General features: G+C 38.3%; 1 protein-coding gene across 4 annotated transcripts in view; it reads right to left on the bottom strand.

Moving 5' to 3' along the window:
• tnksa (tankyrase, TRF1-interacting ankyrin-related ADP-ribose polymerase a) overlaps nt 1-19,637 on the bottom strand; it is a 108,855-nt gene that overhangs the window by 50,832 nt on the left and 38,386 nt on the right. For 2 of the 4 annotated variants that reach the window (XM_081391749.1, XM_081391750.1), the window contains exons 4-6: nt 17,594-17,642; nt 16,603-16,639; nt 14,743-14,818 (exon numbers count right to left, since the gene is read on the bottom strand). In XM_081391749.1, the coding sequence (XP_081247875.1) occupies nt 14,743-14,818; nt 16,603-16,639; nt 17,594-17,642 (162 nt within the window). The remainder of the gene's footprint in view (nt 1-14,742; nt 14,819-16,602; nt 16,640-17,593; nt 17,643-19,637) is intronic. The other 2 variants (XM_081391747.1, XM_081391748.1) reach the window with 1 other exon arrangement.

Raw genomic sequence — 19,637 nt, 5'->3', positions numbered from 1 at the left:
TTACTGCATATTAGGTTCTTTAATAAAGGAGCTAAGTGCCCAAAGGGGGGCGACGCCTGGTTCCTCCATCCTAATCACAACACCAGCACCCCCCTCCCAATTAAAGCACTGAAGGCTTTAATGACCAGTGCAACCAATGGGATGTTATTTCAAATCATGTGCCGTCAAGGGCTCAAGTTTTCCCAGGGGTCTATTGCTGGAAAGCAGAGACAAATAGTCATGTGTGATAATTAACTGCAATAAAGTCTGTGTGTGAGAGAGAATGAGAGAGTAAAGAGATGAAGGCAGATGGGAAACACTACAAGTGCTACACATATGCAGCTGCTCTGTTTCTTCCATCCACCTACGTTTCTATGGGGGCGCATCACTGTGTAATGAGGGCCAGGAACAGACGCTCGAATAGACAAAATATTTGTTAATCCTCAGAATTATGGAAATGAAACCACAAAGTTGCAACTGAATTAATTTATTCTCACTAGAAACCACGGCACAGATCGCACGCCGCTTGTTTTTATCTCAGCCTGTGCAGCGAGGCTGCCTCAACTTGATACTTCATCAAAGATGACAAAGCACAGCAAGCTTCACCTGATGTGCAAACTAAAGACAACACTGTATTGAGACATCTTCTGTATGCATATTGCATACACTCTATAATACAATAGCTTAGATTATTTATTTTTTTGACATGCATATATACTTTACTGTTCAAAGGTTTGGGGTCTATTCATCAAAGAATCCTGAAAAAATGCATCACAGTTTCCAAAAAAATAAATAAAAAACTTAAACATTGATAAATGTGTCTTGAGCACCAAATCAGCATATTACAATGATTTCTGAAGAATCACCGAACACTGGAGTAATGGCTGCTGAAATTTCAGCTTTGCAATCACAAGAATTTAAATTGAGTTATAATTCAAAATAGAAAATAGTTGTTTTTAAATTGTGATAATTTTCACAATATTACTGTTAAGGTTTCTTTTTTTATCCAATAAATGCAGCCTTGGTGAGCAAAAGAGACATTTGTTTCCCCAAAAACAAAAACAAAAAAACATACTAACCTCAAACTTTCGAACAGTAGAGTACTTGCACTGATTATACTTAACCTGATGACATGTAAGGTCATGTAAACGGTTTTCTTTTACTGGATCAAACTGTTTCAGAGAAACCAAAACCATTTTTTGCCTCAATTTCGCTTGGCATGTAAATACCTTTACTGGCATAGACAAGATCGCATTCTTTTGCAAAATTGCATTAAAAAAATGTGTAAAAAATCTAAATGTACATTAGGGTTTCAATGATGAGCTGGGTCTTTGATATCTATCAGCGTTCCACTGATATATCCACTTGTTATTCATTGTGCTGTGAATCTCCTACCTCTCTGATCTACTTGCAAGACTGTGCTTTTGCAAACCAAAGCCAACAAGAGAGCTGTCTTGAGGAACGCTGGATCCAGAGCGCTGAGACTTGGTGCAAAGCAAATCTGTCTGTGCTAATTCCTTCCCAAGCCTTTTACCACATCATTCTCCTCCAGTACACATAATCTTTAAGCTAAAGCCTGCAATATGTTAAGGCAAATGTTATCACACAATATAAACAGCTCTGTTTCACAATCCTTTCCAGAGTAATGATAAGGCATTCAATGGAACAATGGCTTCCAATGTGCTGATATAGATGAGAATGTCTTCATCATACGTTCTTAAAGCCATTTATAGTGTCGTTTAGCTAAAAGACATCAAAAGCTAAAAGATACTTGATTATGAAATATGGTTGGCTTGTTAATGAATACAAAATTCTGTCACTATTAACTCATGTCTTTCCAAACCTTTAAGAATGATGTTCTTCTGTGGAACATGAAGATATGTTTTGGTCCAAAACCACACTGGACCCCACTGACTTTTATTTAATTTTTTTAATTTGAGATTTCTTTTCAATCAGTAAGGTTTGGAAAGACATGGGAGTGAGTAATGCATGAAAGTTTTAATTTTCAGTTGAACTATCCTTTAAATGCCAGTTAGCAATTCCACAAAATGAAAATGTTCTGGAATTATATTGGTCATTTGGGGAAAGAAGATCAGATACATGCAAAATAACAACAGCACAAGTAAGGAAGGAAAAAAGCTTACTGTTCAAGTTTAGTAATGTGGTTAAAGGTTCAGACAGGTTAAGTGAAACTGACTACAGTGTATATTTAACATAAAACTGAGCCCAGCTCAAACCTAATCTGAGAAAAAAGCAGCAGCGAGAAAGAGTAAAACGCGGAAAGAAAATGAAAAAGTCAATTGTTCACCATGGAACAACTGTGACATGATTGATGGGATATGCGGTAGGCATGCGGTAAGTGATTGTTTTTCCCTGAGCCCCTGTAGAAGGCATCTTGATAATGTGCTCCAGTGTGCTGTGTTAATAACGTCCTGCACTTCAGAGAACTCCATCATTTTCAAACCTGGACCGTTGCAAATCACACACTCTGGAGTACGCTTTCTATTCCCTAACACACACACACACACACACACACACACACACAAGCATAGCTTTCAATCCATGTTCTGAGTCATCCTCTAAAGCTAGCATGGCACTGATAAATTCTTTTCCACTTCAAGAAAAAGAGTGAGGGCAAGTCATTCATCTCTGGTTTGATTTCACACTGATTTCTCAGAGGTCAAAGGAGAACACAAGCAAATTAAAGAACGCAAGCAGGTAATGGAGCCAATCAAGACCATTTTTCCAACTGACATCGCCTAGAAGATTTGGTGTGGAACCAAACTCAACTGACCATTTAGCTCAGACAGGGAGTCTGAAGTTTTAACCACTTTGGTTTGTAGTTATAGTGAACGCAAATCGAGACAAGATCATCTAACTGTAGGCTTAAATGTATCAAGTGTAAAAAAATACAACATAAACTCTACTAACTATACCACCTACTATCTGTTCAGAGTCTATGTAGCTTTCTCACTTGATAGTTTTGCTAAAAGGGTAGTTTATCCAAAAAAATGTATCTTTTCATAGCCGTCTTTTGACCTTACAATGAAAGTCAAGATGGTCCAATATGGTTATGACCCCACTGACTTTGATTGTATGGACAAAAACAGTATTTCAAAATATCTTCTTTTGTGTTCCAATTGATGACAGGATTTTCATTTCATTTCATTACCCCAAGCAGCTGTATATTGCTGTACAACAACAGTCAGCAATTCACTTCTGGTTTGGGTTCACATTAACCAGAAACTGAAGTGATCCACACTTCATTCCAGACAACCCTCTTTTCAAACTACAAAGCTGGATTCTAAGAAATACAAAATACTTTGAAGAATATCAAAAGTACTTTCACTCTTCCTAAAATCAGTGTGAACCAGTTCAGTTTGAGGCTAAAGTGAACTAAATTGAGAAGTGAACAAATAATTGTTGTATTTTGCAGCGTTTCACACTTCCATAGGTACTCCCGTTGATGGCAAAAACATACTGTTGAACAACAACTAAGTGTGAAAGCAGATGAGAATTAGAGACAATCAAATTATGATTGACTGTATCAAGTGTGAAAATGACAACCTAGTATCTGGAAAATTCCTCCTAAAATCTAGCTTTAATCAATTTAAACAAATTAGATCAAAAATTCACTTCAAAATGTGCCACAGGGTCTTGATTTTTCAATTTTCATTGGAGCAGTCATTCTGCTAAATGTGTGAATGTTCTCTCACATTTTGATGAAAAGCCTGTCCACTCAGTGCCCTTGTCATGAATAAGTGCCACCGCAAAGAGGGCTTTTTCAGCAAAGATGGAGCTCAGCTTTTAGTGTGCCCTTAAACGTATCGTGATGAGCAGTGTCTCTGTCTTCACTGACAACCTCTTCTCCAGACAGGAGACTAATGACTCTGCTTTTTCCATCGTTCAGACAGCTACAACTACGGTGAAGCACTCCTTCCCTTCACACATTGACACTCCCTCTCTGTCTCCCCGGGCCAAACCACTGTTGCCTTAAGCGACTTAACCCCCTTCACAGCCCAGTAAATGAGCCCTTTAAAGAAGCCACAAGACACCAACCATCTCTGTGCCCTCAAGTCACCCTGGATGGTTGATAAGTGATAAGGAGATTATACGTGTCCCTGAAGGGGAATGAGATGTGCTTCCATGCCTGACCCACCACCAGACGCCTATGGGGGAAACCCACACTGTCCCTGTTACTGGTGTGACTTCTAATGGTTGCAAATGACATCTTTGGTTGCGGAGAGCAGCTGCTCCATAGGGATGGGACCTCTTCATCAGTGCCCCTGGTCAAAGCGTGATGACTGATCTTGACAGGGAGCAGGGAACTGTTCTGGGCCCTGCCACGCTGTGAGAGAGAGATGCTTGCAGCATTGAGAGGTTCAGGACTAATGATGAGAGTCTCAAAGTGTGATGGACAAATCAGTAGGGCTCACACTGTCTTCTGGTTTCAATAGGCCAAGCGTTTAATCACACATCTAGTTAACTATCACCTACTAACTCTTGCACCTGCTGTCCGCAGTCTTAAGTATTTTTTCTTCTACATACAGGGTTTAAAGTACAATGGATCTTTAGGACACCAATGTTTCAATTCAATTTTACTAAATACTACAGTCTCTAGTAAAACTGGTGATCACTATTTCCATTCTCAAGTCTTTAAATCGCAGGACAGCCACTTTTCTTCCCTCAAACCATCATGACTCTGCAGGGCATTGAATCCTCGCAGGCTGTGGTAAATTGCAATATAAGAGTGCCAACCACGTGCCGGCTTCTCACATGGAGGCAAGAGAGAGGCAGGCAGAGGCCCAACCTGAATACAAAGCAGTTCAAGGGGGTACATTTAACACGCAAACGCTTCACTGAGCAGGAGCTCCTCCAGGGTCACAGCTGCCATGAAATGCTGAGACAACACGGCCAGCCAGAAAATATGACAGAAGAGAATAAAATGCTGTGTTACAAGATGTAGATATCTGAGGGAGTCTTACAAATACCAAAAGAAAATGGCAACATAAAAAAATATATATATATTTTAAAATGTGTATCAATCTACATTTTTCAAAAAGGTAGATATTTAGACAAGTATTTGTTGTATTGCAGTGCACTTCTCCAGAGTGCCACAAAGAAAAACAAAGGTATATTTCACCTAAATATACTGAACACTTACTCACCTTTGTTGTTTAAACCTACAGTACATCATTTTCTCTCACTGTACAGAAAAGGAACATGAAGGAAGACATAAAATATAGTGCACTAAGTACTAAATGGATTATTATAGTACATTTATGGTGCTTTATTTTTTTTTAATTACCTTCCATTTTTCAAAATAAAGCAGCTTGGACATTCTGCAAAATGCTTACTTCCATTTCGTCGCTGTCAGGCGGAAACCTCGTATCTCTGTCATTTTTATATTTTTCCATAAATGTTTTGCTAATATTTAACCAATGAAATATACTAAAGAGCTTGTGACAGAACCTCTTATCTCCATTGGACCCTTCAACTGTCAGTAAACTCATAACTCCACCCCGCCTCTATCGCGAATGAAGTGCTGCATCCTGTTTTGACTGTATCTGCTTGTTTGCAATCCAAGGGTAAATGCAGAATTGGTAATTGATAAGTACAGCGTTTTTTACTCAAGAAACACTATTAGGGGTGTAACGATACACGTATTCGCATTGAACCGTTCGGTACAAGGCTTTCGGTTCGGTACGCATTACAAATCAAACGATTTGTTGGACCAGTTTTCCTGCCGGTGCGACCAAATTTTGTTAGCAGTCTCGCTGACACGACCAACACAACGCTGCCCAACATCAAATGGCAAACGTAATGAAAGCGGAACGAAACTGCACTACTCATTATTTTGTGCTTCACGGACCGTTTATCAGTTTGGACCAATGCAGCCAATATATCAGACCAATGTGAGCTGATCTTGATCAAGCGACACTGTTAATACACAGCGCTACGAGATCCAGTAAAGAAAGCATTTGAATTCGCCACTGAAGTAATAACATCGCTGCGAGATCTAGTGAGAAACATTCAAATTTCTCAGTTTTTAACGGATCAAACAGCGCTGACGTGGAAACCAGGAGAAACATTGTGCCATGAATTAACCAGTTATAGGCTTTAAGTTCACAGATCAGCAACATTCACCATGGATTTACTGTAGTAACACTAACTGTAACTATGGAAGTTTGGCAGGAATAGTGCAATGCTTTCAAGTATGTCGGTTTTATTTCGACATTATGAATAAAATTGCTGCCCTCAAATGTTAATCTGAAATAAAATAAACCTTTTGCTCAAAGTAAAAAATTATCATACTTTGATGTTAGTTTTAATAAATAAACAAAAAAAATTCTCTGGCATTTCTTTCTTTTTGCTGTATCGAAAACGTACCGAACCGTGACACCAGTTTATCGTATCGAACCGTGAATTTTGTGAACAGTTACACCCCTTAACACTATACATTAAGGCTAATCATTTAAGTATTTGCGGAGCTGAGAAGAGTGCATTTGTTGTTAAGTTTTAGCCAGTACTGTCTTAAATTGCCTTTGCATGGCACTTTGTCTTTAATAACATGATATTATGGCCAAATTAAAGAAGAAAAAACGGAGCTACAATAAACTTTGTAACCTGTAAGTTGAAGAAAACGTAATGCAATGCACTTACTGCTTCAGATGCAGCCATTCTAACAATGGACAAAACATGCATGTTGGAAAATCTCAGAAATTCTCATGTCAAAAACCTTGTAACTTCAATAAAATAATTACACATGCTGGTATCTGACCATATATAAAATCAAAGTATCAACGTTGACAACACTGTGGTTTTTTTTTTAAGTAGTGTTTTTTGGAGATATGAGGTTTCCACCCGACAGTGATGATATAAAAGAAATAATGGGTTTTGCATCACATTAAGGTTTGTAGATGATAACAATTTTAATTTTTGCCTTTAAATATATTACCAATATATAATATTACACACAGAGATTAATAAAATATGTCTATCACAAGCAAGCAAGCCACTGATGCATTGCTGTGGATTAATGTAATAACACCAAAAATATTAAATAAATTACATTAATAAGATTTAAAGATAAGACTTTAATTAAAATTAATTATTTTAATCTGTTGAAAGCTCTAATTTAAATAAACAATAAACAACAAATGACCAAGAGACAGTGGATTGAGGCAGTAAATCTTACTACACGCTTGATGATTGCCATTTTGAGAAACCTATTTAATCTGCAATAAGTTGAAGAACAGAACCGTCAAGACCTTAACCTCCTACGCAACAAGACATTGTGGAAAAACTGAAAATAGAACACTCTGAAGAAATCTGCACACAGTAAGCAGAGACGAGTGGTAAAAAAAAAACCCAGAGAAATAAACAGTACAGCTTTAAAAATAAGCCTTATTTTATATGGTTTGTATTACACTCAAACCAACAAAGATTAAACAAAAAATACAGAAGAGACAATACAAAATTATACCTATGAGGATGACAATTCTTATTAATGGTTTTAAAAAATATATATTTTTCAAAGTTTATGGGAATACGTTTTACAAGAATATACTATTTCAGTGTTTCTTTTATTTGAATTGAATAAACGGCAGAAGAAGCCTCTAGGTTCGTGCTGTTATTTGAATTTTACTGTAAATTTCTTATAAATTATAAGGGCTATTTTTTTTTTTTTTTTTTTTTTCTCAGTGTATGTACTGACATCCCCTCTGGACAGACCAGTCAGACTGCAACTAAATCTCACTGATATGAGGCTGGCTTTCACATTTGAAAAAATCATTGATTTTGCAGTGATCTTGATTCAGTGAAGCACAGCGAACACACATTACTGCATATATTTAGCAGTGCAAAAGAAATCACAGCACATGAGACAGCCCTTCAAATTAGAAAACAGGAAGCCCTAATTTTCACAGCATGGGATCAGAGACGAGCTTTCAATATATCACTGTTGGTACAACTTTGAAGCTTCTAAAATTGGTCAACATCAAAAAACTAACAACAACAATACATGAGAAAGATGAATGTAAGGTAATTTGCAGGATGCTGAGAGAGATGTCAGTCTTTTAAGGCTGAAATGAGATTGAACCAGTGGAGAGGCTAGCATGCTACCCCATCATCACCTCTCATTAGGATAGATGTTGGAAATGGTAGAAGTTTCTAGGTTCATGTTGTTATACTTAATAGATGTGGTAGAATAACCAAGCAGAGCCCATTACAATTAGGTTTCAGATTTGCCTGTTAAGTTCTACTTTATACTTGTGGCTGTGTGTCCAACCAAAGCGTTTTTTTCCCCAGGCTAGCGTATTTTTCCAATTGTTTTCAATGGGAGCGCCGCGTTTAAAACGGCAGCAGCATGATGAGGCGCTTCGTGTCTATTTCACACTGAACGCTCATCATTTTTTACTGGTCACGAGAGTTGAAGAATGTTCAACTTTGGGTAAAATGTAGCTCTCATCACGGTCACTTTTGACCCAGCGTGCCAATCACAGTGGAGGAGGGGCGGGACAAATACCACTCCAACCGACCACCAACAATAACAAACGTTAACTACAAGAATAATAACGGAACAAAAAAAAATGTAAAACAAAAGCCAGAGCAAATACTTGACATTGTATCGACATTTTTGTACAGAAACTATACAGAAACAAACTATCTGTGAAATGAGATACTAGTAACATATACGCAGATATTCTGGATCATAGCAAGCAAAGCATCTCAACTGAAAAAAAATAAAAATAGAAAATGCTTCGCTGCCAAAGCCCTCTCAAGCGCCCACAGCAAGGCGCTTTCAGGAGAGCACCTTGCTTTTTCAACTGGCTAAAAACACTTTGGTGGACACACGGCCTTAGGGATGTCAAAAGTTTGGTATTAATATGAATTTGAAAACAAGTAAATGGTCAAATACTTGGCAGATTTAAATTAAGATTTATATATAAAAGATTCTGATATGAATTGCTAAAGTTAATTGCTAAAAATATTATTTGAATTTAGTGAAATGCAAAAGAAAAGAAATGCAAAAAAACATGAGAGCTGTATATATTTACTTGTATAATTACTAGGGCTGTCAACGAATATTCTAAATTCGAATATATATTCGAATAGTTTTAAAAAACAGAAATTCGAATGTGAAAATTAATATTCGAATGTGGAAAAACGCCCGCGTTAGCAGAGGCGCGGCTGTCAGCTTTGCGAGTGGGCGCGCTGCCTGAGGGGTCAGGGACAGGTAACAGGAAGAAACGTTAACGGTAAACAGAAACATTACTAAAGAGTACTGACTAAATAGATATTGCGCAGCATGAATAAGGTAGGTTAGATACAGCAGTTTCATGCACTGCAGGCTTCCACTGGTTTGATTATTTACCGTTTCATGTCAAGGAAAAGTTAAATTTTTACCACAGCACAGCTCGCTCGGAGCGTTCAATGTCGGATTCGCGTCTAGTTGGACTCTTAAACATTTAGAATTTGCGCGTCAAAAGCAAAAGTTTGATGCTCGGAGAGCGTGACGCCTCATTCGCGCCACAAGACCTCCAGACGCGCGTAAACGCGTCTTTACATTGACTTAACATTGAAATCACTCGCGCCAGCAGACGCTCTATTCGCGTTTGGTGTGTGAACGCAGCGGGTGAGGGCGAGAGAGAGAAAGAGTGCTTGCGAGTGAGCGAGCAAGAGTGAGTGAGGTCTGCGGTCTTGGCCATTAGGGGATTTACTTGTTTGTTTTTGTGTATGTAATACGTTGTCAAATATGTTTAAACTTAAATAAACTACCTATACAAGTAGTTATGTCTCTTTGTATTAATTTGTCCTGTTATTGACGTAATGTACGTCATTGACAAAATGCGCAACCAGATGTTCGAATAGTTCGAATATTCGTGTGTTTTTTAGAGGGAATATTCAAACGTAATTTTTGAGCAATTTTGACAGCCCTAATAATTACATGAAGCAAGGTTTACATATTTAACTGTAATAACTTAATAAAGCAGTGCATATTTTTATAATAGTCACTATTAAACATTGCTGTCGTCTCGAAATTGGCATTTCGAGAAAATCAGATGTATTTGTATCGACTAATGAAATGTTGCTGTCGTGGCAACCTTATTCCATACAATACAAGATGTGTGTGCTTTCTACTTGGGAACATGGGAAGGGAAAAACACAACAAATTCAATATTATTTTATGAATGATATGTCCTGTATAACCAAAAATCCCAAGAGAGGTGAAGTGTGTGGAAAACAGCAAGCAATAAATTGAGGACCCAAGGCCATCTGTTACATGATCCAGGGCTGAGAGCGTGATGGCCACTGAGGCAAACATATAATTACCAAATGAAAAGTGGTTCACTTGTAATGGAGAGCGGGTGAAAGTGAAATCACGCCACTGTCATCAATACAAAGTTGCTCATATTTGGCAACAGAGTAGAGCGGAAGATATAATGTTGAATGGAGATATATTGGCTAATTAAAGCTCAGTGGGAAGGATGTCTACTGTATTCTCATGCTCCAGTCAGAATATCAAAGCATTATGCATCACAAAGTCAACCGTGGTGTAGCACCATGTAGTATAAGAACGGACTATATGCTGCAGCGAACCTGGTGGACCTTCCTCACCAGCATATGGCGTTTTCGTTTACAGACAACACAAGGGCCATGATTCTATCCTTAGTAAAAGAAAAAAACGAATCAAACCTGCTCGGTTGGTTGGGCAGCTTAAAGGAACTGTGACAAAAGCTCTATAAAACGAAATTGTAGCGCTGAGGACGACGTTATCAACACAAACATCCCACACTTTTGGAAACAAGAGGTGGGCAAAGCATTTACTAAATCTTGTGTTCGCTGTAAACATTTATGCGTTGGGTAGTAGGAAGAGAAAAGGCAATAAATAGCAGTAAAGGCTGCCTAATATTATATTAAAACAAGAGTTTCTCTCATGTCTCATGTCTGACACCACCTCTGAAAATACAAATACGAATTTGCGAGGTGTCCATTCTTAAAAGCATTTACCATAATTCTCTGGATTGCTGAATCACTTTTTGTACATAAGCTCTAAAGAGAAAATAATAAAAGTAACTGAAATATTCAGAATTATTTTGTTGACGACACAAGCCACATATATGAAAAAAAAACTATGTAGGGAATTACTGCAGTTTAATGTTGTTAATTTCATGCATAAATATGACAAAAATTAATTTGCTGAAAAAAGCCTTCGCTTTCAATATTGAGATGTAATAATTTTATATTTTATAACAATGTGGACAACCATGGCAGTATTGGGTGTGCTAAAATATCAAGTTTATAAAGTGAACTGCTTTAAATTGACCTGAACCGCAACACCCTTAGCTGAAACATATGAAGTATTTATCGATAGAAACAGTGATACAAACCAAACCGTGCAAATCTAAATCGATACACCCACAGTTGTTACAGAATATGGAGTATAACCACAAAACACTGTTTGGCGCAGAGATGTGTGGACAGAAGACCAAGGAAGTGCTTTTCTGTCTGAACACAGAATACATAATTCAACCATATGGGGGTTTGGCGGAGGTCCAGCCAAAATATGCTCAGAGTTACAGGATGGAATGAGTTTTGTGGAGGAAGGCTGTGTCTCTAAACAGTGCTGGCAGTCACTGTAAGTCAAATCACTTTTCATGGTTGAGACTGGAGTATCAGGTGGAAGAAATTGGCTATGAAATTAAAGGGACAGAGCTCTAAATAACACACTTCCGAGAATCTCTCAAGGACTCTCTTCACTGTACAGCAGAGAAGATAAAGAATAAAACGAGGTAACTAGACAATAGGGAAAACTCTGTCTGTGGATCTACATAAGAAGGTATCCTCTGATTAAATCAAACAAAGTATTTAGGCTTTGACAACCTGCTATGCTCTATTCTTCCTGTGGTGTCTTTCTATTTCTAATAAAGTAGCAAGTGCACAAAAGGGTTGGCAAAGAAAGCAACAAAAGGCAGGAGAGTGGCATGTTCGCGATTCAGGCAGAAGCTGCTATAAACATTACCTTAGACTAATCTTCATACACCCATAAATCTGTATGGGAGAGCAAAACAGCCAACTAAAGCAGATGGACTCAGAAAGTGCATTTTTTCATTAAGACCAAAAGAGCTAAAGATTATCCCGGGCATAATGCAAACACCAGCTCTTTGTGCTTGAATAAGCATTATCATGATGATTGTAAAATTCTTCCAAATCATGAACCAAAATCAATTAATCACGAAATGCAATGCCAATCTATTGGGGGTTGAATCCTTTGAGATTCATTCAAGAGGGTACAGATCAGATGCATCTAAATACTATAATCCCTTTACTAATGACGGCATCTCGCATAGAAACACTCTCTCAAATAACTAAGAGGACGAGCATCAGACTTTGTTAGAGGTCTGCTAACACAGAGAGGCAAGATATGGGCCCTTGGGTCGATAAAAGCCAATCTCAGGCACATGCTCAGTGAGCCTTTACTCCACTCACCTGTTTTAAGATGAATAGAAACCTTGTTAAACAAGCTCAGGGATGAATTTCAATCTAAGGAGTTTAAAAAACCGAAGGATGTTTAGTCCAGTGAAATGGACGATGTTCTGATCAAAAGGAGAAAATTTATGTTGTGACATAAATTTTGCAAAATAAACGGCAGTAAGCAGCACTGGGATATCCGTTTTAAAATGTGCAGGGCTGCACTGCATTAAAATGTTCACGAGTCGGGAAATGTCTGGACATCAATTGCATTCTTTACAGGGGAACTGGGAAAAAGTAATCTCAATTGAGATGCTCATGATGAAACGCAATATATACGTGTCAGTAAACGCAACATATGCTGTCATATATAATCATGTATGTAACCGTAGTTGGTCTATTTAGAATTATGCTTGAGACTATATTGTATTATTGTTAAGCATTGCAGACGTAAAATAAATAAATACATAAAAATTTTCATTAAAAAGGTCAAATCATGTTGATGCTTTAAAGGATTAGTACCTGACATACAAAAGGAAATTCATGAAGCAATTTCTTTAGAATTATTTAATAAAATGTCTTAGCCTGTAATCACAAGTAACTATGATTGATTAATCCTGACCAGTCCTGAGAAAAAAAACTCATCACAGCATCCTTCAGAATGCTTTTATAAGCTGCATCAGCAATCTAAAATTATTATTGTCACATTCAAAATAGACAGCAATGAGTTGAATTAGAAGACTCATTATGTGATAAATCATAAATTCTTGTAAAAGGAACAGTTTTCAGAAATGATGTCACAGACAGTGCAAATGAGCTAAGAGTTCATGTCTGCAGCCAGACTCTTCTCAAAATGTTTACCAAAGCAGGGAAAAAAACATTTTGGGTAGCACGCTTGGGAAATCAGTCAATATTCAATAAATACGCATGAGGACTACATGCAGAAGCGGCTGAGAGTAATTCCTCTAAATCAAGCCCTTGATCTCTGAGAGATTAGGACACTTCTGCAACCATTTCACTGTTCCGATCTTGTCCTCAGTGACAAATATTGATGGAGAAGTCATTGTACACAGTCAAGTATTGTTTAAATAGATAAAAAATAGATATCCATTTTAAGGCATCCGTGCTATACAGTGTAATACATTTAAGCTCTGAGTAAAAATAATTAACTACATGTATTTACTATAGGGTGAGGGTTTGGTTTAAGTTTAATTGCTTGTAATTATGCATAATTTATAGTTATTACTATGGAAACAAGGACACTGTAAAATAAAGTGTTCCCAAAAACTCAATTTAAAGCTCATGTTACACACAAAGAGTGAATTGCAGGCTAGTACTCTTGCAAGTAAACTGCAGTATATCTTCGTAAAAACCTGAGGGTTTGCTTTAATCTTGGAACCAATGCAACACTCATGCACAACAACAGCAGCAAAAACTAGTCTAATTAAATGACAGTTCCACATAAATTACTTGAGTTATCTACTTGATTATATATGAACCAATTAAATAAGAGTGATGCTTCTTGGCTTCAGTTTTAAACCTAACCCTCAGCATTCACTTTTACTTTTAATTTGATGATAAAACTTATTTTCAACTGCAAAATTAACCCAATGAATGCAAGGTGAAGTGAAAAATGCTGCATTTTCACAATGAAGCTTAGTCATGGAAGACACCATATTTAATTAAATATTCATATGAAGGCAATGGTCTAACCAGTCGACTTGAAACAATTGTATTTTGGTTGGAACTATAATTTCCAATAGGATGGAAGCAGTGTTAGTGTCACTAGTGAAAATACAACAAAATCTAAAAAAAATTGTTAACAGAAATAAAATATATAAACTAATATAACTCGAAAAACTCAATCTGAACTAAAATAAATTTTCATGACTGCAAAACTACTTACAGAAAGTATTCTTAGGTGTTCTTTTTAAACTATATAAACAAAACCTAAAATAGTGAAACTAGGGGAAAAAAAAATCTAACAATAAGTGAATGCTGAAGAAAATAAAACTAAAATTAAAATTTGAAAACTATAATAACCATGGACAGAAGTTGACTGAGACTAGACTAGTTAACTCTGCTGAAAGACACTGTGTGTGAACCGACTTTCCTGATGCTTATGAATGAAATCAGCTTAAAAAATCAGCTTGTTTTCATTCATGTAAAATAAAATATGGCATCTACCTTGACTCGGTTTTGGAAGTTTGTTGGAAGGAGAATATTAACAGTTCTATGGAGTATTCAAAAACAGTGGTCAAACGTTAATGATGCAGTAAATGTTCTTACCTTACGACCATCACTGGCGTGGCAGTTGACGTTTAACGGCGTAAGCAGGGCCATGAGCTTCTCTTCATTTCCGCTCCTGAAGCAAAGCAGCAGTTTTTAAAGAACATTGGGGAACAATATAAAAGAATAAGCTAACAGTGAATTTCAAAGAGAAGATAAGGAGTGAAGGAGTAAAGGATAAAAGGAGAGATGGGGGAATAAAAGTCAAAGTCAAGAAAGGAGGATGTAAGACAAACAGCATCTATTGGTAATTTACTTTATGGAACATAAAGAAGAAACCGACAGGGTACCTTCAATTTAAATGTATCATATGCACAGGAGTGGCACTTGCGGATATCCTATAAAGTTCCTGCTGTAACTGGAGTGAGCCGTGGCCTGGAGATGTTTGAATCATCAGCACCTGCCAACGGCATTTATGTTTCGCCAGCACCACGAGCTACAACACAGTGCTGAATTTGATAGGCCTGCCATGGCTATGACCAAAACCTCATGCCATCTGTGGCTAGAGATGGGCCTGATCCCACACTAATCAAAAGATGAACAATGGCAAGGAGATATATTAGCTGCCAAACAATGTGGTTGTGCTCCTGTGCTGGAACATGTCGACGTCGAGTGTTCCATCTTTGGAAACTGTCAGGGTCTTGCAGGCATGCAAAAACTACTCTATGACAATAGCAGACTTGAGTCCGAGACTTTACTACAGGACAAGCCTTGCCAGAACCTTGCATAATAAGCGGAGTTTGTTTCTCCCCAGTTAATCTGGGATACTCCTGCCAGTAACTGCAGATAACTGGCTTAAATGAACAACAACATAAGTTCCTTCATTTAAATGCACACCCCACCACCAACATGGCAAAATAGGACTGGCTGTGAGATTACAACTGGAAAGAGAGGCTGAGGAATGGGAGGGTGTCATCAATCTTCTTGATGCGTTTGCAGATGCATCCTGGTCTTCGGGAGATTACTTCTAAGAAGAGCACAGGCCATAAGTCAAACCCGACTTTCTTGCAAATAGTTGTCTATCTGCATTGCCCACCTTCCATTCTGCAAGTCTCTAAAAATGATTCTCAATTTATTGCGTTACTTGTGCCATCCTTAAAGGGGTGGGGCAGAGATCAACCTAATTCCACAACAATGAAGCCCCCTGTGATCACGTGTTCCTATCACTTTCTTCCTAATGTTGGAGAGAATTACAAGGTCTTTGTAGTTCCTTTCTCTCTTGATCATTAAAAAACAAGAGTCCTGATTTGTATCCATGCTGTGGGCTGTGCCTGAAGGCAGGGGTATAAAAAGGGGGGTAAGGCCAATGGAGATGTAGACCAGAGTATGAAAAGGAACATCTTTTCTCTGTAACGAAAAGGTGGTGACTGCTGGGATTGCCTACTTGTCACGTGTTTCAAAAGGCAGTCTTGTTTTTCCATGGCTAGGTGTCCTATGGTGACAATCAGGTGTTTGGTGAAATGGAGTTTCCCCAGACAACAGGTAGCATGTGAAGTTGTCTCTTTCGCATCCTTCTCCTCTGGTTTCACCTGCAGCACTCGGAAACCAATTAAAACAGAATTCACCACATGGAATAAAGCATTCTGCCCATGGCATGCAGCTAAATGGAAACTCTCAGGCTGTCCTCTGTGTAGGAAGTGGGCTCCTCCAGGCCATCACATGTACGTATTAAATGCATCCATTGACTGAGACATTCCCGGTCCTGACGGCACCTTCTCCGACACATGCCTTAATTCATATCCATGTGCACAGACAAAAGAAAAATAGTGTCTATGGAAAAAGCAAGGGAGGGAGGAAGAGAACGGAATCATGAGAGAGTGGGAAATGACATGAGGACAGGTTGAGAAGGCATGTACTCACCTCGCAGCTTCCAAGAGTTCGTCCTTCTTGTATTCACCTAAGTGATTACAAAAAATCATGGTGTCAGAGGCAAACAGGATGAAGGACGTACAGCAGCAGCAAGAAGCCAGAGTAACTAAGGAGCAGCGGACCGCCGGCAGCCCCACACAGACAACTCAAACACACACGCGCACAGGCATCAGTGCACCAATGCTGCCTTGCTTTTCTCTCGTTCTCTGCCTGTCTCTCTCTTCTGGTGGTGGCGTCGCCGAGCGCCAACCCCTCTTTGCCTGATGAAACCGTGACGTTGAGCAGATTGTGGACACGGCATCGGCAGTGTCTAGGATACGGTGGACGAACTGACGCATATCCCTGCTCACTCCACAAATTAAATGGCTCTCTTTCTCAGGCAGACAGACAGCACACACACACACACACATGCATATATACAAACACACACACCCCTCCCCTTGTATACAGTGAGCCCGATACTTCCCCTCCGCTGTCAATTTTATGTTTGTATAGGAGGAGCTGTTGCCGTGATAACACAAGATAAGAGAAGGGGGGAAATATGTAATAAACAAATGTCACCCGCCCCGCTCTCTCCCCCCTACCCACAATACCCAGCCTCTCAACCAATCGGAGAGAACCAACTAATTCAGCTGTGATTCCTCCCCACCCCCACATGTGCTTGCTCTCGCTCTCTAGCTCTCTACACAGAGGCTTGTGGAGACAAGAGCAGTGAGGAATAAGGGGGGGAGGATGCAAAAAGACAGGGCGAAAGAGGGAGGGAGCAGAAAAAGCAGCAGAAAGGCATGTGAAAATGTTGTGGAGAGATGGATATCATGACATATGGGCTGAACAACAAAATGACTAAAACAAAATGCTTTGAGTAGGGCTTGTTTGGCGTTTTGTGGCCGTCGCATACAAAAGGGAAGGATGGTAATAAAACCGAAAAAGGCATGCCTGGAAGCTTCATGTGCTCGGCAGGCCATCAGTTGCATTTTCTCACCGAGAGGGCGGCCAATCTCCAAGCCTGATGTCCCCCCTACAGAGAGATCCTAATGGCGCGCAGCGCACAAAACACAAAAACAAACACTCATAGTCGACAATTATGATTTTGCCAATGGTAGGCCATAAATATTCTTACTGTGCATGAAACTGTATTTTGCATAGTTTTTATAAACAATATATATTTCTATCCACGACAGTGGAACTATTAAGTGTTTCCCTTGTATATTAATGACAAACGGATTTGTTAGCATTTTGATCATGGATCCTGCTCACACATAACCTCTAAACTAATTTTTTTTATGTTATGTTAAAATGTTAATTCAATTTATAGATTATATACTGTCACTCTGTAAAACTGTGACAAAAACACAATGATACATTAGGATTTTGTTCCTCATACATTTGTTTTTGTGGTTAAATAAGGAATATTCCACAAATGTGTCACAACAAAGAAAATTTGGAGAAAAAATAGTAAAGTAAAAAAAAACTGGGGGAAAATCTGGTACAAACAAGCCATGTCAAATGTTTTCTTTAGTAGACTATGCCTTTTATTTGAACCACAGGTAACATTAAACAGCAAGGTTAAATTTGATTACTTTGTTAATTCATGATAATACATCATCTTATAAACAACACTTATAAAACCAACTTATAAAAAATACTTATTAATATGTTAAATGTTCTTTCCGCAATTATACATTTTGTGGTTGTATACATTTATATTAATGAGTAATTAATGGGTTAATTGCTAGTTCACAATACCACAACAAATAGAACATTTTAAACCAGCAAGGAGTAATTATCATTTTAACAGGCCAACTTAAACCTTGCAATATTCCATTTCCTATTAAAATTATCGATCACTAACGTGCATTTTTTATTTAGGAATTTGTATTTAGTGTTTGGCAAGTGTTAATTCTGGACCCTGCGTAGAGGAGAAGGTGGCTAGTCACCCCAGAAAAACAGTTCTAAATGCCCTTTTGGTGTCAGACTGTTGACTGGCGCAAATCAATCCCAACCCCGGAGAAAGACTAAATGACCCGAGTTATAGAGCGTGTTTAATGGATATCATAAATTTCACTTTGTTACAATCTAAAGCATGGCATGAGAGATGGGGACAACAATTCTTGACGATGGCAAAATGATCCGGGAGTGAAATCTTGTCACGTCCTGGTCTGGTACTCAGTTTTTCTTGCTTAGTCAGTATTAAACCACTGAATGAATGTCCCCGGGACAAATCACTTTCAGAGCGCTAAACGACATTATTGACAGGAAGGAGAGCTTTAAGAAAAAGAGAGGGAAAAGAAAAGAAAACACCACAGATGGTAAGGCAAAAAAATATCACGACTTCAGAGACTATTAATGAGCTGCCTGCCAAGTTTAGCAATCTTTCATAACAGCATCAGAGACACTATTAGTCTAGTCGAACTGTTGCAGTCAGATGCTCTCTCTGCATGAAAAGGATGCATATTTACCCAAAAGTTAAAAGGAAAAAAATATCTAGATTGATTTATACATTATTCTGAAGTACATGCGAGTAGTGCAAAACTCACCACCATGATATTGATACTTTGCAGTCACGTGATATCTGGCGGGCAACCAACGCGGTTAGTGCATCCAATCGCACAACAACTATCTGGCATGTCGTGTACACCTCAAAACACCAACTTTTGTATATTAAAACTGGCAACGTCCTGGCAAGGTCCTTGATTAGTTTACTGCTTTTCGTTGCTAGAGAATGACGTTCTTGCCCGCCAGCCAGTACAACTGACGTCACGTGCAAAGTATCAATTGGAGTTGGACTTTTGGAGAGAGACCCCACTGATATACAAGTATATAATAATAGGCGTAATTTCTCTGATGTTCCTAAGAGTAATTTCTGTGATGTTCCTCTGATCTAATCAAATCCCAGTAGGCAAATATTATTAAAAATGCTATGCCTCCGCTTTACCACTCAGAAATGTGAGAGCTCAAAACATACACTACTGTTCAAAAGTTTGGGGGCAGCAAGATTTTTTTCATTATTATTGAAAGAAAGAAAT

The sequence above is a fragment of the Scardinius erythrophthalmus genome (genome assembly GCF_964197995.2).
Source record: "Scardinius erythrophthalmus genome assembly, chromosome: 17".
In the NCBI taxonomy this organism is placed as follows: Eukaryota; Metazoa; Chordata; class Actinopteri; order Cypriniformes; family Leuciscidae; genus Scardinius; species Scardinius erythrophthalmus.
This window is presented reverse-complemented; position numbering and strand designations above follow the sequence as displayed.